The sequence below is a fragment of the Cannabis sativa genome, chromosome 8, assembly GCF_029168945.1.
Source record: "Cannabis sativa cultivar Pink pepper isolate KNU-18-1 chromosome 8, ASM2916894v1, whole genome shotgun sequence".
NCBI classification, from domain to species: domain Eukaryota; kingdom Viridiplantae; phylum Streptophyta; class Magnoliopsida; order Rosales; family Cannabaceae; genus Cannabis; species Cannabis sativa.
Window position 1 is genome coordinate 33,712,043 of NC_083608.1, and position 23,784 is coordinate 33,735,826.

The 23,784-nt window shown below is 33.6% G+C and overlaps 8 protein-coding genes across 8 annotated transcripts; 5 read left to right on the top strand and 3 right to left on the bottom strand.

Moving 5' to 3' along the window:
* Positions 1-1,583: 1,583 nt before the first annotated feature.
* LOC115700089 (uncharacterized) lies at positions 1,584-2,571 on the top strand. The gene is made up of 3 exons (XM_061103347.1): positions 1,584-2,018; positions 2,113-2,245; positions 2,389-2,571. Exons 1-3 carry the CDS (start codon positions 1,720-1,722, stop codon positions 2,569-2,571), a joined length of 615 nt encoding a protein of 204 aa, XP_060959330.1. The 5' UTR covers positions 1,584-1,719.
* On the top strand, positions 2,547-3,319 carry LOC133030265 (uncharacterized). Its single transcript, XM_061102818.1, has 2 exons — positions 2,547-2,878; positions 2,979-3,319. The coding sequence occupies exons 1-2, from the start codon at positions 2,583-2,585 to the stop codon at positions 3,172-3,174; spliced, it is 492 nt and encodes a 163-aa protein (XP_060958801.1). The 5' UTR covers positions 2,547-2,582; the 3' UTR covers positions 3,175-3,319.
* A 777-nt stretch (positions 3,320-4,096) lies between these two features.
* Positions 4,097-5,803, bottom strand: LOC115700090 (uncharacterized). Its single transcript, XM_061102819.1, has 3 exons — positions 5,230-5,803; positions 4,542-5,112; positions 4,097-4,408 (listed from the first exon to the last, which is right to left on the bottom strand). Exons 1-3 carry the CDS (start codon positions 5,801-5,803, stop codon positions 4,108-4,110), a joined length of 1,446 nt encoding a protein of 481 aa, XP_060958802.1. The 3' UTR covers positions 4,097-4,107.
* A 123-nt stretch (positions 5,804-5,926) lies between these two features.
* On the bottom strand, positions 5,927-7,867 carry LOC133030560 (uncharacterized). The gene is made up of 2 exons (XM_061103348.1): positions 6,875-7,867; positions 5,927-6,412 (listed from the first exon to the last, which is right to left on the bottom strand). Exons 1-2 carry the CDS (start codon positions 6,899-6,901, stop codon positions 5,927-5,929), a joined length of 513 nt encoding a protein of 170 aa, XP_060959331.1. The 5' UTR covers positions 6,902-7,867.
* Positions 7,868-10,102: 2,235 nt separating this feature from the next.
* Positions 10,103-10,624, top strand: LOC115702440 (uncharacterized). Its single transcript, XM_061102820.1, has 2 exons — positions 10,103-10,169; positions 10,249-10,624. The coding sequence occupies exons 1-2, from the start codon at positions 10,116-10,118 to the stop codon at positions 10,489-10,491; spliced, it is 297 nt and encodes a 98-aa protein (XP_060958803.1). The 5' UTR covers positions 10,103-10,115; the 3' UTR covers positions 10,492-10,624.
* A 264-nt stretch (positions 10,625-10,888) lies between these two features.
* Positions 10,889-12,015, top strand: LOC133030561 (uncharacterized). The gene is made up of 3 exons (XM_061103349.1): positions 10,889-11,483; positions 11,578-11,710; positions 11,854-12,015. The coding sequence occupies exons 1-3, from the start codon at positions 11,311-11,313 to the stop codon at positions 12,013-12,015; spliced, it is 468 nt and encodes a 155-aa protein (XP_060959332.1). The 5' UTR covers positions 10,889-11,310.
* A 36-nt stretch (positions 12,016-12,051) lies between these two features.
* Positions 12,052-12,788, top strand: LOC133030267 (uncharacterized). Its single transcript, XM_061102822.1, has 2 exons — positions 12,052-12,347; positions 12,448-12,788. Exons 1-2 carry the CDS (start codon positions 12,052-12,054, stop codon positions 12,641-12,643), a joined length of 492 nt encoding a protein of 163 aa, XP_060958805.1. The 3' UTR covers positions 12,644-12,788.
* On the bottom strand, positions 12,069-14,133 carry LOC133030266 (uncharacterized). The gene is made up of 3 exons (XM_061102821.1): positions 14,010-14,133; positions 13,660-13,876; positions 12,069-13,566 (listed from the first exon to the last, which is right to left on the bottom strand). The coding sequence occupies exons 1-3, from the start codon at positions 14,120-14,122 to the stop codon at positions 13,099-13,101; spliced, it is 798 nt and encodes a 265-aa protein (XP_060958804.1). The 5' UTR covers positions 14,123-14,133; the 3' UTR covers positions 12,069-13,098.
* Positions 14,134-23,784: the final 9,651 nt, after the last annotated feature.

Below are 23,784 nucleotides of genomic sequence, written 5' to 3' on the forward strand. Positions count from 1 at the left end.
ATTGAAGGGTAAGCTTGATAGTTGGGTTGACGGGGTTAGGAAGGCAAAGAGTTCGGGAAAGAGGCCGAGTGTTTTTTACACTCTGATTGGTTGTCCTCATGTTCTACAAGTTTGGTTCTACGAGTGTTGTAAGTACATGAAAGGTAAGTCTTGCCAAAAGGAAAGCTCTCGTATTCCAAGGATCACTCAGTGGACATGCAATAGTCAACCTACTTTCAAAGTTTTGAAGACTACTATCTTTGATGTTTCCAAAGATAAGGTATATCTGTTTGTTGTAATTTGGTTTTTCAGTAGTTGTTTTTGTGTTGTTTTTTATTATTATTAATCTTTATAATTGAAATTTTAATTTTGGTGTTTTTTGGTCAGCTGCAACTTTCAAATATGAGGCCCACTACCGGTGAGTTCAAAGCTTTGAAACCGGCGCTTCAAGTTCGACACCGACTTCAACTCTTACAAGAGTCTTCCCGTCCCCGAAGAGCCAACTCGTTGCTCGAGTGACATTTCTGTCAAGCTTGAGGCCTTTTCTGAGAAATTTCATGGGTTGGAGGTCAAGATCGATTCGTTGCATACTTCCCAACAGAAGATTTCATCTGATTTGGTTGAGTTGAAAGAGTTTGTGTCTGCACAGTTTGTTTCTTTTGGTGCTCAGATGGCTTCAATGCAGACACAGTTTTCTACTGTTTTTGCCGATTCCTATGCCAAGGTATTTTAGTTTTTCAATAGTTGTTTTTTTGTTTTTTTTAAGTTGTTTCATACTAATTTAATATGTAATTTCAATATAGGAAAAAGGCAGTGACTCTTCCAATGATGATGATGGAGGTGGTGATGAAGCAGATTTTGATTTAAATGAATCAAGAACCGATGAAAATGAAGAAGAGAATGTTATGGGTGATGACGAAGGGGAGGGTAGTGAAGGTGAAGAGAAGGATGATCAACCCGATGAAGATTCTGACTCAAAAGAAAAAAATGATAATGGCAGTGATGATGATGCCACTGATAGTGAGGAGAAGGTAGATAAGTAGACAATGTAACTAGGTTTTAGTTACTTTGTGTGGTTTATTTTGTTGTAAGTCCGTTTTAGGTAGTGCTCTTGTAATTCTATGTTATTGTTATGTCTCTTGTTATGTTTTATTTTTCAGAAATTTGCAACTATTTTCAGACTATTTATTTGTATTTATTATGTTATTTATATGGCTGTGTTTGTAGATTTTGTTGTTCGGAATTTATTGTTGGTCTTATTATTTTACTTGTTGTTTTTATTTTGTGATGTAGTTTTTTTTTAGTTGTTCAAGTATTTCACAAAAAATAACTTCACTTTTTTCCATTTTCTTTTTCCTTTATTTTCTGTATCAAGAATTTCGTTGATTTCAATGACGGCCCTACTCAAATAGATGTTGAGGCTACTGTTCAGTCCGGGGTAAAAGCAGTTGAGCTTATGGTAATGTTGCTTTTGTGTTGTTTTTTGGTTGTGTAAAGGTTGTTATTTTTTAACCATGCTCTAATTCCTTTTTAATACCATATATAAACAGATGTCTTCAGATGGAATTGGTGGTGATCCTTGTAAACGATTTCGCTTCGAAAATGTTGAGGTTACGGATCGTCGTCTTGTTTGTTTTGAGGTATATTTTTTTTTTTTTTTTGGTTGTTTTTTAGTTTCTTCATACTTTTTGTGTTTAACACTGTCTATTTTCTTTCATTTTTGTGGAAAAAATATATTAGATGGGTGCAACAGGTCTCAATGTTGATTCTAACATTGAACTTGAAGATGACCCAATTCCCGTTGAAGAAACTCCTCTTGTTGACAAGAGGAAATCTAAGAAACCCTTAGCGCTGACGTCTCCGTTTATGGAGTATGACTCTTCCATTTCTAGTTCTAAAGATGGTTCTGGTTATGGAGTTGTTAAGTATGTGGCTGGGTTGTGTCCTCTCGATGATAAGATTGGTGAAGATGTAGAACATAAAGACGAGATTGATTTTGACTTGTGGCTTGGTGAAGGACGCCGATCGAAGAAAGATCCGTAAGTGTTTATTTTCAGCACCTTTGTTGTTTTTTTGTATTTTTTGTTTTTTACTTTACTATTTATGTTTCACTTTTTTTTTTAAAAATGTTAGGCATGATAAGGAGAAGGTTTACTTGAAGGGTAAGGATAAGATTGTTCCCCCTTTTCGTTTTGGCGTGGAAGATGTTGCAACCAAGATGTGGTTCCACAAGCTTGCATATCCTGGCCAATGTTTGACTAATTCTGTAAGTTATTTTATTTTTTCTTTTGATTTTTTTCAAAAATTTCAGTCTATAGTTTTATTCATGTTGTTTGTTGGTTGTTTTTAAGTTGTTGAAATATAATTCATTTTATGATTTTCCAACATTTATCATTTTTTTTTGTTCAGCATCTGGACATCATTTTTTACTATCTACGTAAAAAAGGAAAGTATGCAAAGGAGCCAAAGGTTAAGTTCACAACCACCGATTGCTTATTCTTCAAAACCATTCATGCTTTGTATGAAAAATTTATTGCACAGAAAAAAAATCTTTCTTTGATACTGCCCAGCATGCCATTGCTGATTATATAAGAGGTAGAAAAATGTTATGTGGTTCCCCTTGGCATTTGTGCGATCATGTTTTCTTTATCATCCATATGGAGACTGAATCACATTGGATTCTTGGTCGATTGAATATTGAGGAAAGGCGTGTGTACATGTACAACTCCTTGTCGACTGCTATGAAAGATAGTGCTGCTATCAAAGCTTGTCAGCCATTTGCGGTGTTGTTGCCCCACTTTTTTGCTTTGTTTGATGAGTTCAAAAAGGAAAACAAACCGATTTGTTTAGACCCTTTCGAAGTTGTTAAGGTTGATGGTTTGCCTCAACAAACCTCTAAGTAAGTTGTTTTTATTTTTTATTTTCAAATGTTTTTAAAATTTGTAATGTTATTTTCCTTTTCTAAGTTTTTCTGCTGTTGTTTTTTGGTTGTTTTGCAGTGACTGTGGTTGTTTCGTTGCATCGTTCGCCGAATACTTTATTGATATGAAACCGATTCCTCCCATATTTGATGTTGAGAAACACCGTGATAGGCTTGCTGTGTTGTTCTATAAGTATGCTCGCATGAAAGAAGTGGAATTTATTGATAGTGAAGATGAGGCTCCTCCAAAGGGTCCAAAGAAGAATTTGTCTTAGTTATCTATTGGTTGTTGTTGGAAATACTACTTTTTTTTTATGTAGCTTTTGTTTTTTCTATTACCAGATTATGTTCATAATCATAGACAAGTTGTTGTTTCTATCATGTTTTTTTCTTAATTGGAATTGGTTTTTAATTTGTTCATATTTTTGGATTTTTAATCTTTATATTTACTCCTACTCATGACAAGATACTATTAACAACCTTATTACAACCATCTGATAAACAACTAAATTGCATTTGTAATCACTTTATGTAGTTTATTTTTCCTTCTTATTAATTTCAACCTTCTTCCACTCATTTAATTAGTTATCTATAATATTTGATGTTCTTTTGTATATTAATGATAATAATACCAATTTCCTATTATCAATATCTCTCCACATAAAAAATCACAATAAAAAAATGTATGTAACAACCAATCGTAATATGCAGTATGTGTTTTCTAAATGTTTTAATATAGTTGCTTTTTGGTTGATGTGTAGTTGTTTCGACTTCTATGCTGTAATTCTTCTGCAGGTCTTTTTGTTATGTCCCTTTTGTCCACACTTGCCACACTTGTTTTGTTTCTTTGTTTCCCAAGCTGCTGCCATTCTTCTTTTCCTCGGCCTTCCAGACTTGATTCTCTCCTTTGGAGGCAACACTATGATTTCTTCAAAAAAATGCGGAAGTTCCCATTCTCTTACGTTTCCAGCGGGTATACTGTTTCTTCATATGTTTGCAGCCATGCTTTTGATGTGTAGTATTGTGCACAGTAGTTGTATGTGTTTATGTTCAAGTCCTTCATGACGGCGACTGCATGGTTACATGGCATTTCATCTTTTTGAAATCTATTGCATGTGCACGTCTTCTCCTTCAAGTTTACTATTCTTGTTCTGTCTTCATCTATCACCTCAAACAGGTTACGGTTTCTTTGGTTTCACCTGCAAGTTTTAAACCAACTTTAAAACAACCAAAAAACTATGCAAACACAACTGTTTTAATTTTACTTTATGCGAACGATAATCTGAACTTACTGTTAGTCGCAATGACTGTACATAGTTCCCTATGAGTTTTTTCTCAGATGATGGTGTCAGCCTTGTTGTGCATTTTTGTGCCTCCTTTCTATTATTGTATGTCCACTCTTGCATTTGTGCCCTCAAGCACTCCATTAATGTTGTCACTGGTGTTTCCCTTGCTGCTAAATTTGCTGAGTTCAGTGCCTCAGCTATGTTTGATGTCATGGTAGAGTACCTACAATTTGGACAGTTTCTGTCATAGTTATACTTTTGGAAAACAAACTCAAACGCAACGCAAAAACAACGCAAATACAACGCTATAAATAGGTGAACATATCATTAATTTTATCCTCCTTATTAGTTTTCACCTGTTGTTTTCTGAATGATACCTTGACCATTTTTCATGGCCAATTTTCTCCAGGTACGGTCTTATGCGCTTATCCAAGTTGTCTAGCTCCCTCATATGGAATTCAAACTCCATTTCTGTGTAAGCTTTTGCAGCTGCAAAGAATGGCACTCTGAAATGCTTTGCATTTTTCTTGAATTTTGTTTTGAGGTTCGACAAGAGGTGGAAGATGCAGTAGCCATGTGTTATTTCAGGGAACACTTTCCTAGTTGCTTTGATGATGCTTTCATGTCTGTCTGATATTAGGCATTGACATTCTCGAACCCCGAATGCTTCTCTTATTTTTTTTAAGAACCACTCCCACGATTTATCGTTCTCAGAATCAACTATGCAGTATGCTAGTGGAAAAATTTTAGATTCTGCATCTTGTGTGTTGGCAGTGAGCAACGTGCCTCCATACGCGGCCTTTAGGAATGTACCGTCTACCACGATGATTGGTTTGCAGTTTGGCCAACCTTTTATAGCAGCATTTAATGCAACAAATGCATATTTGAAACTGTCATCATCATCTTTCTCTATGTCTATTAATGTTCCTGAATTTTAATCAAACAGGATTGTTTCAAACAACATGTACTCAACGAAATAACAACGCAAAAACAACTGTTTTTCCACAAATATTATCAAAGTAAAATTTTTAAATTTTTTTTTACCTGGATTTGTTTTCTGTAGCATGTACAGGTATCTAGGCAAGAGATTGTACGACTCTTTAGCATTTCCATGTAGCTGGGTTTGTGCTCGCTCTTTACTACGCCATGCTTTCATGTAATTCATCTTTATTCCGTATTTGTCTTTCATTTCTGTCTTTATGTCTGCAGGGCTGCACTTTGTTTTCAGGTTCAAGAATTTTGGTTTTACAAAGTCTGCTATCAACTTTGATGTAGCTTGTCGTTGATCTCCAAATCTTATTGTAACTGCACATGTGTGTTCTTCTTCGTAGCTCCTTATTATGAATGTTTCTGTGTTTCCATTTTTTGTAGCCTTTAAACTCCATTTGCAGTTTGTGTCCAAACACACTATGTTGTATTCTTTTGTGCAAGATTTCACTACTTTGTATTGAAATGTCTTCTTGATTGCAAAGTAGCATAGTGTACTTATCAATGTTTCTTTGTCCTTGTAAATTTGCCCCTTCTCTATTGTTTCATGTCGTTTGTCATTGATGATCATCATTTCTGTGTTGTCCACTTCCTCTTCTTCTTCCTGGTTGTTTTCTAGTTGCTGTACCATTTCTCAGCCCACAAGCTTTGCATAGTCGGTGAAGTCAAAATATTCATCTACTCGCCGTAGTTTTTTCTCTCGTTGTTGTCTCGGTTGTTGTATGGTTGATTCGATGACACTCGTTATTCGTTTCTAGGAAAAATGCATCAACTTCACTCGCATCCCATCGTCTGCGAGATAGTTGTTGCTTGGAAGTTGTTGCCGTGTTGTTTCCGTGTTGCCGCAAGTCTTCATCTTCGTCTTTGCGTTGTTCTCATACGATTCCATGATCATATTGTTCCACACCATTGTTTGGTTAGGTGGTGCCGTGTTACTGGTTTTGTTCACACACAATGGGTACCTTGTGAAATCAACCTCCTTCGTTAATAGCTTTATGTAGAACAACAGACTTTTGTCATCCTTGATGTGTAGTGGTTGGCCTCCTTCCTTCAGTTGATATTTCAGTTGTAGTTGTGTTGATTCATGGTTGCATTGGAGTTCTTCCATCATTATTCTCTTTAGTTCCTCAAAAGTGCACTTGGTCGAAATTAATTCTCCACTTGATTCATAATCAACATAGTTTCTGTTGTCATCCCAATGCCCATTGCTCTGCACCAATATTTGTAATGGTTCCGTTTCCTGAAATAATGTAAATTATTTACTTGGTTCAGTTTTTGTAGTTGCAAACAACTATTTTAATCTGTCAAAACAACCAATAAACAACTATTTCCAACAATAACTTATGCATCTAACACTTTCATCTGACCGACTATTTATATAGGTTAAATCAACTATCAAACAACTATTTCAAAACTGATCACCAATTAATAACAGTAGATTCATATTTTCCAGTTTCTAGATCCCAAACAACTATTATTCCACTGTTAAACAACTTGTAAACAACAGTTTCAGAATAAAACACTGTAGCAACTATTTATATGCCTTAATGTTTATTTTCATGCAAACCGTTGTTGTTTTTTTCTCAGATTCATCAATATTTCATTATTTTTTCAATTTAATCCGGTTTTCATCAATTAATATCAAATTTCTATTCATCTACACTAAAATTTTTTTTCCACGTTCATGAAAAAATTTGTTTACCTTCAATTGTCCTTCTGATTCAATCATGGGTGAGTTTCTTTGATTTCCAGCTCTCCTTCTACTCGGTTCTTCTCCTCTGATCGCGATTTCTTTGTTCAATGATTGTTGTTTTTGAGTTTTTTTTGTACATCAATGGAGGTTTCCTGGTTTTTTTTTTTTCCCTTTTCGTTTTTGATTTTGGATTTTCGGGATTCAGCTGGTTTCCTAGGAGTTCTACATTTTTTTAGATTTCGATTTTGCTGGATTTGGAAGAAAAATGGTTGAGAATGGGTTGTTGGGGTTGGATCGCTGGGTCACGAACAAGCTTCGGCTGGTCACGAAGAAAAATGGTTGAGAATGGTGGTTTCCGTTTTCTCAGCCGGTATTTTTGTAATTACCAACTTTTTAGTTTCCACTTTTGTTTATTTCCTTTTTTAGGGCCATAAATGTAAATTTCATCTATTTTTGGTCTATAATAGAAAAAATCTCTTTTTTAAACTTTTTTAACTTTTACATTTTTCAATTTTACTTTTCAAAAAGTTTCATAATTACAAAATTACCTTTTCCCTTCTTCCTTACACACGTACACGCACGCCACCTCATAACTCCTTTTTTATTTTTTTTTTTGAATTTTTCATTTCTCTGATTCTTCCACTCTTCAAACCGTAGCTTCCCACGATCACCATTCTCAAGCCCTAACCCATTTCTTCTTCCCACGATCACCTTCTCCAAGCCCTCACCCACGTTTTCCTCAACCTACATTGTCATCCTCCACTATTTTTTTCTATATAAATGGCAACCACTAGAAGTGGTTCGAAATCACCATCTCCGGCGAAGAAAGTTTCTAAAAAATCGAAGAAGGCTCCAGCTGTTACTTCCAAAGTCGAACCTAAAATGGGGTTAAAAAAAATTGCTAAAAATTTAGTGGCTGATGTTCCAGAGACATCGGCCTCTAAGAAAAGAGCCCTTCCTGTTAAAGTAGATGCTCCTAAGACTAAGAGAGCAAAAATTTCCAAGTCTGCATGCGATGTAAGTTTCTCTTTTTTGTTTTTACATTTTTCTTTAGTTTTTTTCTGGTTGTTTTACTTCTGGTTTCCTCATTTTCCTCATTTGATGATTTAAAGTTTTCCCCATTTTTTGTTCTAGGTTTCCTCAGATTCCGATTTTGAGGATGAAGTGCATGGTGAGGACCAAAAGCCCAAAGTTAAATCAAAGGTAATTTAAATTTGCTTGGTTTCATTTTATTGTGTTAATTTTTACATGAGCTTTTTAGGTCACTGGTTTAGGTGTTTATTAGGATGTTTTTATGTTTTTTTTGTGTTCTTTATGTATTTCTGTCATGTATTGTGGTTGATGTTGTTTTGTTGTTTTTATTCAGTTGTTGTTTGGTTGTTGAAAAAAAACCCAGTTCAATTCGTATTTTGTCACAGTTTTGAGTTGCTTTTCCCCATTGGTTGGTTATATGTTTTTTGTGAATTTGTTTTCGGTTGTTTTACACACTATTGGTATTGAAAAGCATTTTACTAATTTCAATTGCAACCAGATCTTTCAGTTTATTATTTAGTTTTGTATATGTTTATTGTCAGTTTTTTCTCGGTTGTTTGTCACACTACTATTTTCGACTACCATTTTCGAAATTTCATAACAACGAGTTTGTACAGTGTTGTTTTATTTTAGTTGTTTATGTTTTTTTGAAAGTTGTTTATCTCTTACATTTATCATACTGTAAGGGTTTAGGAAAACGTTGTTTTTAGGTTTTTTATTGGCTGTAATTTGGTTACTACATTTTCATATATTCATTGTTATTGTATCTAAGATTTGTTGCTTTTGTTTTTCTTTTTTGTTGCAGGTCCATGCTAGGACCTCAGTGAAGGTTGAAGGATTTGACCTACCAAAGAAAAATCCTGCTAAGGTGTCTTTTTTTTAAAAAAAAAATATTATTTTTATTATTTGTTTTCTATTTTTTTTTTAGTTTTTTTTGTTTTTGTCCTGATTTATTTTGTTTATATTGCTACAGGAATGGGATTATATATATGACCAGAAGAATCTGTTCATTGCTAAAGCCTTTTCCACTCGCTACTTTCCAGTGATAGAGAACATTAAATCTTGTCTTTCAGATGTACAGCTTGAAATCTTTTCAAAATCTGTTTTGGTCATTTCCTTGACCTTCCCGAGTTTAAAGTTCAACCCCAAGTGTTTCATGGGTTGTTGCTCCGAGAGGTTCAGCAACCTAATGATGCTGAGTTGTGGGTTATGATACGCGGTGTTAGGCTTAGGTTTAGCATTGAGGAATTTGCATTGATTACTGGGTTAGATCGTGAAGGTGACCGTAGTGTCTTAGATTTTAAGCAAGAGGTTAATAGTCTTTGTGAAAGATATTGGCCAACTTCGTCCTCTATCACTAAGGAATCTGTTAGGGAATGTTTTACCACCAAGAGGTGGGGTGATTCTGATGAGGATGCTGTGAAGTTGGCGCTTTGTATTTCGTGGAGTGGTTCTTGCTTAGTGGCAATAAGCATAAAAATGTACCCAAGTCTATTTTAGATGTTGTAGATAGTGGGAGGTACAATGAATTTGCTTGGGGCGGAGTTCTTTTGAATTGACTATTTCCTCATTGAAGGGTAAGCTTGATAGTTGGGTTGACGGGGTTAGGAAGGCAAAGAGTTCGGGAAAGAGGCCGAGTGTTTTTTACACTCTGATTGGTTGTCCTCATGTTCTACAAGTTTGGTTCTACGAGTGTTGTAAGTACATGAAAGGTAAGTACTGCCAAAAGGAAAGCTCTCGTATTCCAAGGATCACTCAGTGGACATGCAATAGTCAACCTACTTTCAAAGTTTTGAAGACTACTATCTTTGATGTTTCCAAAGATAAGGTATATCTGTTTGTTGTAATTTGGTTTTTCAGTAGTTGTTTTTGTGTTGTTTTTTATTATTATTAATCTTTATAATTGAAATTTTAATTTTGGTGTTTTTTGGTCAGCTGCAACTTTCAAATATGAGGCCCACGGCTGGTGAGTTCAAAGCTTTGAACCGGCGCTTCAAGTTCGACACCGACTTCAACTCTTACAAGAGTCTTCCCGTCCCCGAAGAGCCAACTCGTTGCTCGGAGTGACATTTCTGTCAAGCTTCGAGGCCTTTTCTCGAGAAATTTCATGGGTTGGAGGTCAAGATCGATTCGTTGCATACTTCCCAACGAAGATTTCATCCGATTTGGTTGAGTTGAAAGAGTTTGTGTACGCACGCTTGTTTCTTTTGGTGCTCAGATGGCTTCAATGCAGACACAGTTTTCTACTGTTTTTGCCGATTCCTATGCCAAGGTATTTTAGTTTTTCAATAGTTGTTTTTTTGTTTTTTTTAAGTTGTTTCATACTAATTTAATATGTAATTTCAATATAGGAAAAAGGCAGTGACTCTTCCAATGATGATGATGGAGGTGGTGATGAAGCAGATTTTGATTTAAATGAATCTGAAGAAACTGATGAAAATGAAGAAGAGAATGTTATGGGTGATGACGAAGGGGAGGGTAGTGAAGGTGAAGAGAAGGATGATCAACCCGATGAAGATTCTGACTCAAAAGAAAAAAATGATAATGGCAGTGATGATGATGCCACTGATAGTGAGGAGAAGGTAGATAAGTAGACAATGTAACTAGGTTTTAGTTACTTTGTGTGGTTTATTTTGTTGTAAGTCCGTTTTAGGTAGTGCTCTTGTAATTCTATGTTATTGTTATGTCTCTTGTTATGTTTTATTTTTCGTAAATTTGCAACTATTTTCGTACTATTTATTTGTATTTATTATGTTATTTATATGGCTGTGTTTGTAGATTTTGTTGTTCGGAATTTATTGTTGGTCTTATTATTTTACTTGTTGTTTTTATTTTGTGATGTAGTTTTTTTTAGTTGTTCAAGTATTTCACAAAAAATAACTTCACTTTTTTCCATTTTCTTTTTCCTTTATTTTCTGTATCAAGAATTTCGTTGATTTCAATGACGGCCCTACTCAAATAGATGTTGAGGCTACGTTCATCCTCGGGTAAAAGCAGTTGAGCTTATGGTAATGTTGCTTTTGTGTTGTTTTTTGGTTGTGTAAAGGTTGTTATTTTTTAACCATGCTCTAATTCCTTTTTAATACCATATATAAACAGATGTCTTCAGATGGAATTGGTGGTGATCCTTGTAAACAGATTTCAGTTTCTGAAAATGTTGAGGTTACGGATCGTCGTCTTGTTTGTTTTGAGGTATATTTTTTTTTTTTGGTTGTTTTTTAGTTTCTTCATACTTTTTGTGTTTAACACTGTCTATTTTCTTTCATTTTTGTGGAAAAAATATATTAGATGGGTGCAACAGGTCTCAATGTTGATTCTAACATTGAACTTGAAGATGACCCAATTCCGTTGAAGAAACTCCTCTTGTTGACAAGAGGAAATCTAAGAAACCCTTAGCGCTGACGTCTCCGTTTATGGAGTATGACTCTTCCATTTCTAGTTCTAAAGATGGTTCTGGTTATGGAGTTGTTAAGTATGTGGCTGGGTTGTGTCCTCTCGATGATAAGATTGGTGAAGATGTAGAACATAAAGACGAGATTGATTTTGACTTGTGGCTTGGTGAAGGACGCCGATCGAAGAAAGATCCGTAAGTGTTTATTTTCAGCACCTTTGTTGTTTTTTTGTATTTTTTGTTTTTTACTTTACTATTTATGTTTCACTTTTTTTTTTAAAAATGTTAGGCATGATAAGGAGAAGGTTTACTTGAAGGGTAAGGATAAGATTGTTCCCCCTTTTCGTTTTGGCGTGGAAGATGTTGCAACCAAGATGTGGTTCCACAAGCTTGCATATCCTGGCCAATGTTTGACTAATTCTGTAAGTTATTTTATTTTTTCTTTTGATTTTTTTCAAAAATTTCAGTCTATAGTTTTATTCATGTTGTTTGTTGGTTGTTTTTAAGTTGTTGAAATATAATTCATTTTATGATTTTCCAACATTTATCATTTTTTTTTGTTCAGCATCTGGACATCATTTTTTACTATCTACGTAAAAAAGGAAAGTATGCAAAGGAGCCAAAGGTTAAGTTCACAACCACCGATTGCTTATTCTTCAAAACCATTCATGCTTTGTATGAAAAATTTATTGCACAGAAAAAAAATCTTTCTTTGATAACCGCCTAAAGACATGCCATTGCTGATTATATAAGAGGTAGAAAAATGTTATGTGGTTCCCCTTGGCATTTGTGCGATCATGTTTTCTTTATCATCCATATGGAGACTGAATCACATTGGATTCTTGGTCGATTGAATATTGAGGAAAGGCGTGTGTACATGTACAACTCCTTGTCGACTGCTATGAAAGATAGTGCTGCTATCAAAGCTTGTCAGCCATTTGCGGTGTTGTTGCCCCACTTTTTTGCTTTGTTTGATGAGTTCAAAAAGGAAAACAAACCGATTTGTTTAGACCCTTTCGAAGTTGTTAAGGTTGATGGTTTGCCTCAACAAACCTCTAAGTAAGTTGTTTTTATTTTTTATTTTCAAATGTTTTTAAAATTTGTAATGTTATTTTCCTTTTCTAAGTTTTTCTGCTGTTGTTTTTTGGTTGTTTTGCAGTGACTGTGGTTGTTTCGTTGCATCGTTCGCCGAATACTTTATTGATATGAAACCGATTCCTCCCATATTTGATGTTGAGAAACACCGTGATAGGCTTGCTGTGTTGTTCTATAAGTATGCTCGCATGAAAGAAGTGGAATTTATTGATAGTGAAGATGAGGCTCCTCCAAAGGGTCCAAAGAAGAATTTGTCTTAGTTATCTATTGGTTGTTGTTGGAAATACTACTTTTTTTTTATGTAGCTTTTGTTTTTTCTATTACCAGATTATGTTCATAATCATAGACAAGTTGTTGTTTCTATCATGTTTTTTTCTTAATTGGAATTGGTTTTTAATTTGTTCATATTTTTGGATTTTTAATCTTTATATTTACTCTTACTCATGACAGCATACTATTAACAACCTTATTACAACCATCTGATAAACAACTAAATTGCATTTGTAATCACTTTATGTAGTTTATTTTTCCTTCTTATTAATTTCAACCTTCTTCCACTCATTTAATTAGTTATCTATAATATTTGATGTTCTTTTGTATATTAATGATAATAATACCAATTTCCTATTATCAATATCTCTCCACATAAAAAATCACAATAAAAAAATGTATGTAACAACCAATCGTAATATGCAGTATGTGTTTTCTAAATGTTTTAATATAGTTGCTTTTTGGTTGATGTGTAGTTGTTTCGACTTCTATGCTGTAATTCTTCTTGTGTCTTTTTGTTATGTCCCTTTTGTCCACACTTGCCACACTTGTTTTGTTTCTTTGTTTCCCAAGCTGCTGCCATTCTTCTTTTCCTCGGCCTTCCAGACTTGATTCTCTCCTTTGGAGGCAACACTATGATTTCTTCAAAAAAATCTGGAAGTTCCCATTCTCTTACGTTTCCAACTGGGTATACTGTTTCTTCATATGTTTGCAGCCATGCTTTTGATGTGTAGTATTGTGCACAGTAGTTGTATGTGTTTATGTTCAAGTCCTTCATGACGGCGACTGCATGGTTACATGGCATTTCATCTTTTTGAAATCTATTGCATGTGCACGTCTTCTCCTTCAAGTTTACTATTCTTGTTCTGTCTTCATCTATCACCTCAAACAGGTTCTGGTTTGCTGGTTTCACCTGCAAGTTTTAAACCAACTTTAAAACAACCAAAAAACTATGCAAACACAACTGTTTTAATTTTACTTTATGCGAACGATAATCTGAACTTACTGTTAGTCGCAATGACTGTACATAGTTCCCTATGAGTTTTTTCTCAGATGATGGTGTCAGCCTTGTTGTGCATTTTTGTGCCTCCTTTCTATTATTGTATGTCCACTCTTGCATTTGTGCCCTCAAGCACTCCATTAATGTTGTCACTGGTGTTTCCCTTGCTGCTAAATTTGCTGAGTTCAGTGCCTCAGCTATGTTTGATGTCATGGTAGAGTACCTACAATTTGGACAGTTTCTGTCATAGTTATACTTTTGGAAAACAAACTCAAACGCAACGCAAAAACAACGCAAATACAACGCTATAAATAGGTGAACATATCATTAATTTTATCCTCCTTATTAGTTTTCACCTGTTGTTTTCTGAATGATACCTTGACCATTTTTCATGGCCAATTTTCTCCAGGTACGGTCTTATGCGCTTATCCAAGTTGTCTAGCTCCCTCATATGGAATTCAAACTCCATTTCTGTGTAAGCTTTTGCGGTACCGCAAAGAATGGCACTCTGAAATGCTTTGCATTTTTCTTGAATTTTGTTTTGAGGTTCGACAAGAGGTGGAAGATGCAGTAGCCATGTGTTATTTCAGGGAACACTTTCCTAGTTGCTTTGATGATGCTTTCATGTCTGTCTGATATTAGGCATTGACATTCTCGAACCCCGAATGCTTCTCTTATTTTTTTTAAGAACCACTCCCACGATTTATCGTTCTCAGAATCAACTATGCAGTATGCTAGTGGAAAAATTTTAGATTACGCATCTTGTGTGTTGGCAAAGTGAGCAACGTGCCTCCATACGCGGCCTTTAGGAATGTACCGTCTACCACGATGATTGGTTTGCGGTTGGCCAACCTTTTATAGCAGCATTTAATGCAACAAATGCATATTTGAAACTGTCATCATCATCTTTCTCTATGTCTATTAATGTTCCTGAATTTTAATCAAACAGGATTGTTTCAAACAACATGTACTCAACGAAATAACAACGCAAAAACAACTGTTTTTCCACAAATATTATCAAAGTAAAATTTTTAAATTTTTTTTTACCTGGATTTGTTTTCTGTAGCATGTACAGGTATCTAGGCAAGAGATTGTACGACTCTTTAGCATTTCCATGTAGCTGGGTTTGTGCTCGCTCTTTACTACGCCATGCTTTCATGTAATTCATCTTTATTCCGTATTTGTCTTTCATTTCGTCTTTATGTCTCAGGCTGCACTTTGTTTTCGTGTTCAAGAATTTTGGTTTTACAAAGTCTGCTATCAACTTTGATGTAGCTTGTCGTTGATCTCCAAATCTTATTGTAACTGCACATGTGTGTTCTTCTTCGTAGCTCCTTATTATGAATGTTTCTGTGTTTCCATTTTTTGTAGCCTTTAAACTCCATTTGCAGTTTGTGTCCAAACACACTATGTTGTATTCTTTTGTGCAAGATTTCACTACTTTGTATTGAAATGTCTTCTTGATTGCAAAGTAGCATAGTGTACTTATCAATGTTTCTTTGTCCTTGTAAATTTGCCCCTTCTCTATTGTTTCATGTCGTTTGTCATTGATGATCATCATTTCTGTGTTGTCCACTTCCTCTTCTTCTTCCCCGGTTGTTTTCTAGTTGCTGTACCATTTCTGCAGCCACAAGCTTTGCATAGTCGGTGAAGTCAAAATATTCATCTACCGCCGTAGTTTTTTCTCTGTTGTTGTCCGGTTGTTGTATGGTTGATTCCCGATGACACGTTATCGTTTCTAGGAAAAATGCATCAACTTCACCGGATCCCATCGTCTGCTTGAGATAGTTGTTGCTTGGAAGTTGTTGCCGTGTTGTTTCCTGTGTTGCCGCAAGTCTTCCCGTGCCTTTGCGTTGTTCTCATACGATTCCATGATCATATTGTTCCACACCATTGTTTGGTTAGGTGGTGCCGTGTTACAGGTTTTGTTCACACACAATGGGTACCTTGTGAAATCAACCTCCTTCGTTAATAGCTTTATGTAGAACAACAGACTTTTGTCATCCTTGATGTGTAGTGGTTGGCCTCCTTCCTTCAGTTGATATTTCAGTTGTAGTTGTGTTGATTCATGGTTGCATTGGAGTTCTTCCATCATTATTCTCTTTAGTTCCTCAAAAGTGCACTTGGTCGAAATTAATTCTCCACTTGATTCATAATCAACATAGTTTCTGTTGTCATCCCAATGCCCATTGCTTTCCGCACCAATATTTGTAATGGTTCCGTTTCCGAAATAATGTAAATTATTTACTTGGTTCGATTTTGTAGTTGCAAACAACTATTTTAATCAGTCAAAACAACCAATAAACAACTATTTCCAACAATAACTTATGCATCTAACACTTTCATCCGACCGACTATTTATATAGGTTAAATCAACTATCAAACAACTATTTCAAAGCGATCACCAATTAATAACGGTAGATTCATATTTTCCATTTCTAGATCCCAAACAACTATTATTCCACTGTTAAACAACTTGTAAACAACAGTTTCAGAATAAAACACTGTAGCAACTATTTATATGCCTTAATGTTTATTTTCATGCAAACCGTTGTTGTTTTTTTCTCAGATTCATCAATATTTCATTATTTTTTCAATTTAATCCGGTTTTCATCAATTAATATCAAATTTCTATTCATCTACACTAAAATTTTTTTTCCACGTTCATGAAAAAATTTGTTTACCTTCAATTGTCCTTCTGATTCAATCATGGGTGAGTTTCTTTGATTTCCAGCTCTCCTTCTACTCGGTTCTTCTCCTCTGATCGCGATTTCTTTGTTCAATGATTGTTGTTTTTGAGTTTTTTTTGTACATCAATGGAGGTTTCCTGGTTTTTTTTTTTCCCTTTTCGTTTTTGATTTTGGATTTTCGGGATTCAGCTGGTTTCCTAGGAGTTCTACATTTTTTTAGATTTCGATTTTGCTGGATTTGGAAGAAAAATGGTTGAGAATGGGTTGTTGGGGTTGGATCGCTGGGTCACGAACAAGCTTCGGCTGGTCACGAAGAAAAATGGTTGAGAATGGTGGTTTCCGTTTTCTCAGCCGGTATTTTTGTAATTACCAACTTTTTAGTTTCCACTTTTGTTTATTTCCTTTTTTAGGGCCATAAATGTAAATTTCATCTATTTTTGGTCTATAATAGAAAAAATCTCTATAAATTTTTAATTTTTATGTTTGAAAAGCAAAAATCTGAAAAAACAATATTATGTAATTATTAATTATTTAAAAATAGTAATATTTTATTATTACATACAACAATTATCTCTAATTTTTATGGAGATTGAATAACTTTTCTATTACGTTTTGGGTGGGTACATGACATTTTGTTTTGTCTTCAAACTCAGAATGTATTTCTTCTGACTAATAATAAACAAATACTGATGCTATTGAAATTGTCACCACCTCTTATGATATCTGCCCTTGATTTTTCTTTTTTTCTCCCACTCTCTGTCTCTGCAGTGAATATATATACATAACAAACAATCAATTAAACTTGAAACACTCATATTTGTCATTATGTTATATTTATTTAATTTAAGGGTCCAAGACTCCAAGCTACGAAAGATGCCGATTTGTGATGGTGTTACGCAAGAGGCCATTATGAACCATCGATCCGCAACGTGTCATTGCTTCAGTATGTCATTTTAAACGCGTGAGCCCGAGTAGAGGCACGTATAGCAGAAAGAAAAGATATTGCACACTACAAACTAACTGTTTCTGTTTGATGTAATGTTTCAATCAGAAAAAGGGGTCCTAAAATTGTGCCAAAAACGACTACCCTTTCTATCGCAATCTTTAACTGTACACGTATGATATGTTATTCACTAACACAAATACACTATTAAACAATATTGTTTATTTCTTTCAAAAAAAAAACAATATTGTTTATAAAATGTTTTTTTTTTTGAAAAATTATTTATAAAATGTTTAAATTACATATATGAATATTAATTGAATAATTAAATTATATCAAATAATTTTAAGCATATTTTTTATGTATAATAAAAAATAATGTATATAAAGAATTTTAAGGTTATGTTTGGAAGGATTTTTGTGAAGAAAAAATAAAGAAAGTATAGGAAAAAAATAATAAATTATCATCTTTGGTATGAAAAGGAAGATTGAAAAACACTTAATTCAACAAAAATTTTCATATCAAGCTTAAAAAAATTATTTATTTTTTTGTTCTCTACACTTTTTTTTCTACATTTTTTCTTTTTTTTTATTTTATTATCAAAATTAAACTTCCAAACATATAGCGGAAAGAATTCTTAAAAAAAAAAATAATCATCATAAATTTTTATAGATATATATATATAAAAAAAAAAGAAAGAAAGCATGCAAAGAAATCTTTAAATAATTGTCATCACTGTATCTCACTTGTATTCACCACTATATATATGTAAAGTTGATATTATCACTATGTCTCATTTGTAGTCATCATTAATATTATTTCCAGTAAATTTGCTCTATACATAAAATAAATCAAATAATAATTGGTAAGTAGTCACTTTTATACATAAGTAAATCATTAATTATCAATATCATATACGGTTATATAGTTTATTTTTTAAAAAACTTTTAATTATTAATGATCTCTAATTAAATAAAGTATTAAAAATAATTAATTAATAATCTCCAATTAAATAAAATAGAATAAAAATAAGAGAATTTAAAGTAGAATAAAAAATTGAAAAGATGAGAGAATTAAAATGAGAATAGACAGATGTTTTTTTTTAAAAGAAAATTTTAATTAACTAATGATCTCTAATTAAATAAAGTAGAATAAATTTTTAACTAACTAACTATCATAAGCAAAAAAATATAATTTTCGATGTATTCATAAACTAGACATAGTCTAATTTTTATTACGAGTAGAGGCATTATAAAAGTACTTTTTAATTTATTGTGCATAAATTTAAAAGCGAATACAATACTTTTTATATCGTGGAACATATAGAGTGTTCTATATGACTGAGAGTGCAATTCCAAGTTCTATGCGTGGATGCAACAAGGAATTAATAAGTTAGTGAATTTACCTAGTAAGTTCTGGGTCTGCTTATTGGAAGCTCGGTTATATAGGTCCATGGTCCCCATACTAGTTGAGACCATACTGCTTGTAAGACTCAGATAATTGATTTTAATTAATCAATTATAATTCTAAAATTAGACTACGTCTAGTTTTTGAATTTTCACTAAGCAAGGACTAAATTATGAAGAAAGAGATTCTAGGTCTTATTTATTAATTGAAAGACTTTATTAAGTCTAATTAATAAATATATTAAATGACAATATTATTTAATAATTAATTTTTAGTTATTAAATAATTAGAATTGGCATTGAAGTGGTTAAATTGGAAAATTGGTGTTTTTGAGAAAATGGGATGGAAAAATGTCAAAATGACAAAATTGCAAAGTGGGGCCCAATCCAATACACATGGCCGGCCACTTGTAATGCAATTTACCATTTAATTTTTTCATTATTTTAATGCCAAATAAATCTAACCTAAACCTAGGTGGTTACCTATAAATAGATAGTGATGGCTCACACTTAAAGTTGATGTTTTTTCTTGCCTTTAGGAAAAAGTTGAGCCTCTTATTCTATACCATAGCCGAAACCACATCCCTCTCTTTTCTTCTTAAAATTTTCATACCTTAAGTGATAGAGTGAGTGCCCACACACATCAAGTGGTATCTCAATCATAGTGTGGAAGATTGTGAAGAATCCAATCAATAAGAAGGAGAATCAGGCACAAGAAGGAGAGAAAGAGATCTAGGTTCAGATCTTGATAATGCTCTGCTACAGAAAGAAATCAAGGGCTAGAGATATGAACGGAATGAGTCATTATATTCTACTGCACCCAATGTAAGATTTTCTTAAACCCTTATGTGTTTATTTCATTGTTTTAGAAATTCATATTAGGATGTTAATGAAACATACTTGTTAGTAAATCTAGATCCTGGTAAAATATTTATAACAAGATCAACCATTGATATTGACTTAGAAAGATACAACGGTAAGATTATAATATCTTTACCAAGATCAATATCGGTCCCAGTCCAATGTATACTCCATACATCCGAAACTAGCATACTTGGCCAATGTTCTAGAAAGAACATAACATTTATCCAAGGTGCAAGTATACTTTATCGCTGATTATCACATCAGTGTAAATCCAGTGCACTGATGAATCAAGGGACATTATCTTTTGAAGCATATAATCACAATTACATTCCACTGTGTTGACATCACTGTAATCGTGTATAACTATATGTTTTGGACTTAACAGATTTTGTACACATTAAACCATAAACATGAAAACTACATGTAAACATAAATGATTTCTAATCTTCTATTGATAACAAATCAGATTGTATTGTAATGGGTTTTATTTAGGGCATAAAATCCCAACAAACTCCCACTTGCACTAGCATAAAATAAGTAGTGCATTTCAATCAATCAATTGTCTTGATATAGGTCAAAGTTTGCATCGGGACTTGAACTAGACATACCACAAATGTAAAGACCGCTTAGCTTTAATTTAAAAATTAGCCGATAATTAGGGCTTAATTGTGAAAATTATTTATTAGTATTAAATTATTTATTTATGATGATTTATTTGAATTCATAATGTATTTTTTATGTCATATAGAGAAATTTCATAATTTTTGCATGTTTTGTGTCTGGCAACATTGGAACGCGGTGTTTGGCTATTAGAATCACTTCCTAGTATTTTTAGTATAGTGGGACAATAAAGTTAGCCAATGGGAATGTCAGGAATAGTCAAAATTTTAGAATTTTTCAAAATACCCCTAAGTGCCTTTTATGCCCTTTTAGTGTGGGAGGGGCAAAATGGTCATTTCTCCCCATAAGTAATTTTGTCCTTTAGTGAAATTCTTAATTTTTTTAATCAAAATTTTAAGTTAATTTTAAGCTGATATTTATCAAATAAAACTTTATTCTTCATTTTTTTTTTACAAAATTAGAAATTTGATAAAAAATCATATATATCTCTCAACTCTCTCTCTCTCTCTCTCTCTCTCTCTCTCTCTCTCTCTCTCTCTCTCTCTCTCTCTCTCTCTCTCTCTCTCTCTCTCTCTCTCTTCGAACCCCCTAGACCAGCTAGGGTTCCATCTTTGCTCTTCAATTTGTTGAGGTTTCTAGCAAATTTTAGAGGATCTAAGTCAAGGTAACCTCTCTACAACTCTTTCTTTGATTTCTTGAATTGTAAGAAATGTTTTTGAGATTTTTGTTGTTGTTGTTGCTGCTGGTGTTTAGTATTTTTTCAGAGATTTAATTATGTTAGATTATGTTGAATTAATTATGATTTAGTGGTTGTTAGTACAGTTAAACAAGTTTTGAGTTTTAGAACTCAGACTTGGAGCTTTAATGGTGATTTTAGATTCTGAGCTTGGGTAATTGTTTTGTTGCTTGAAAAATGTTTATTGGGGTATAATATGCAGGTCTGGAAAGTTTGGTTAAGTTTGGAATCAATTTGGTTAGGCTTTGCAATTTTTTGGGTTTTTGGGGTAAAACCGGCTAACCGGTTTTACAGGTACCTGTAAAACTGGGTAATCATTTTTTGCAGCTAGAATTCCTGACAAATTCAAGTTGTCGATTCGTGTTAGTTTTAGATTTCTAGTTGGTTAATTCCCTGCTAGTTTAGGGTATTGCCATATTAAGATGCAATAGATAGGGTTTTGGTTTTAAACCTAAGTTCCAGTTGTGATTTAGCGAGTCACTTATCCATGTTGTTATCGATGTGATTTAGGAGCTTGTAATTCACCGAGCAGTTGTTCCACTCAGGTTGACTGGCACACCTGAATTCGGAATTGAGGTAAAATTAGTATAATTTCATGCATATGTTATTACATGTTTAGCGTACATGTTGTTTATGCCTGTTTGATTACATTGATAGCAGTAATAGTATACGTAGAGTTGTACTGATTACTGATAAATGTATGTTGGCTGAAATATTGATCGATGTTGTCACATCAATATGGCTAGAGTATGACTATCATATTGAGTATAGGCTGACATTATGGTCGATAGTATTGTCGTATGAACATTCTAGACTCAGTACCGTGTGGGACACGGGAATAGGGTTATGATCGGGTGTATGGGCGCCTGGTTATAACCCAGGATATTAGTATGTCTTATGTTATGCTTTTCTTACTGAGTCTGCCGACTCACAGTGCTTTTTTTATGTGTAGGTAAGGGCAAGGCTAAAGCTGAGGAGCCGTGAGAACGAGCAGGTGAAGATTGTACATGTCAGGGCGGTTAGGCCTGGAGCGTACGATCTTTGGGACATCAAGGCTTTTGCTGAATAGTCGCTAGGCGACAAAATTTTTTTATATGAATAGTAAACTTTTGTAAATATATTTTGTAACGAGATCCCGGGATTTATAAATGTATTACTTTATGTTTTTAATTAAATAAGAAAATTTTAATTGTTCACGATTTTCAATAACCTCGTTGATTAGTAACGAGCTGCACAGTACGTTAAAAATCACGCTAACACGCCTTTATTAGTTAGGGTGTTACAACAAACATATTTGAGGCATCGTAATTAGATTTAGAGAACTTTCATTTTTGAGCACTTGGAATACCCGATGCTCGGGCACCGAGCACCCAGGTTGACAATTTGTCAACTTGGGCCACTTCCAAGCATCAAACTAGAAATATGACTCATGCATCTTCTTTGTCTTCATCAAAAATGGGGAAACAAGTTCTTTCATGGAAGAAACAGACAAACTTAGGGACCAAAATAAGGGACCAGCGCCCAAGTTGACACTTGGAATTAGCCCAACCCCAGGTTGACATTTTTCAACTGAGCTAATTTCGAGGAGTTTCTTCAAAAAGTCTTTAGGGCTATTCTCTGTTTTCATCAAAGATTAAGATTCAACTATTTTTGAGAAATAAACAAAATTGTCTAAGGGCCAAGAACTAGACCCAGCGCCCAGGTTGACAACTAACACTGGGCCCAGCACCCAGGTTGACATATTGTAAACCTAGGTTGTCTCCAATCAGTTTCCTAAAAAAGTGATCATGAATTTTTTTCGTCATCAGAATTAACGAAGATTAAAGTAAACTAGAGGAGAAAACGACAATCCTAAGGCATGAAAATTGACCCCAGCCCCCAAGTTAACTGGTGATGACCCAGTGCCCATGTAATATCCAGTTTAAAATAGTATTTAATTTTTCGTTTGGATATTAATTGTGCGAGGATAATTAATTCATTTATTTGTGTTGTTAGTGAGTCGATATTATTGCTTAGAGTAGTTGTACCATTTTTTAAAGAAAGTTAAAGTTGTATTAACTACGAAAGTAAAATATTATGATATTTTCATAAGTAGGTAATCGTTTAATTAAAGCCCGATATGAAAGTCCATTAGGTTTTTATAATATATTTATTAGATTTAATTAATTGTATAAGTGGTATTAAATAATATTATTATTTGATTAATGTTAGAAAAAAAAATCGTAAGTTTAGAGAAATTCGCAGGTTTAGAAATTGTTTTACGAAAATGACCATATCTGGAGTTTTATAACTCCGATTGAGGTGATTCCAGTGGCGTTGGAAAGATAATTCAAAGATCTATAAATTTTGTAGAAATAACCATATCATAATTCGTAATTTTTTTAGGTGAAAACTAAGCCCTAAAGTTACGAGATTTAGAGGTTACAATTTAAATTTAAAAGTAAGATATTTGTTTATTTAATAATTTATTATATTTTTATTGCTATTATGTTAATATTATTATTATTCATAAAACTAAACCTAATAAGAGTCCAAATAGTATAGGTTTCATTAACCCTAAAATTATATCGTTCTATTCTTCCCACCTATGTGAGCAAGACTAACCCTAAAATTTTTAAATCATCTTTCCATTACATCCTTAGTCAAATCTATACCACTCTTCACTCTCATCTTTGATCACCATCATCTTATGTCTATCGATCCAAGCAGCTCGATGTATTTGAGGTAAGAAACTCTACATTTACTTATTTATTGATCACAATAGGAGAATATTCGTAGGTCTCCTTTTCTTATTTTTCAGAATGAAACATGTTTCAGTAAAACTGTCATATCTCTTTAAATACTCATCCGATTCTCGCAATCTTGGTGCCT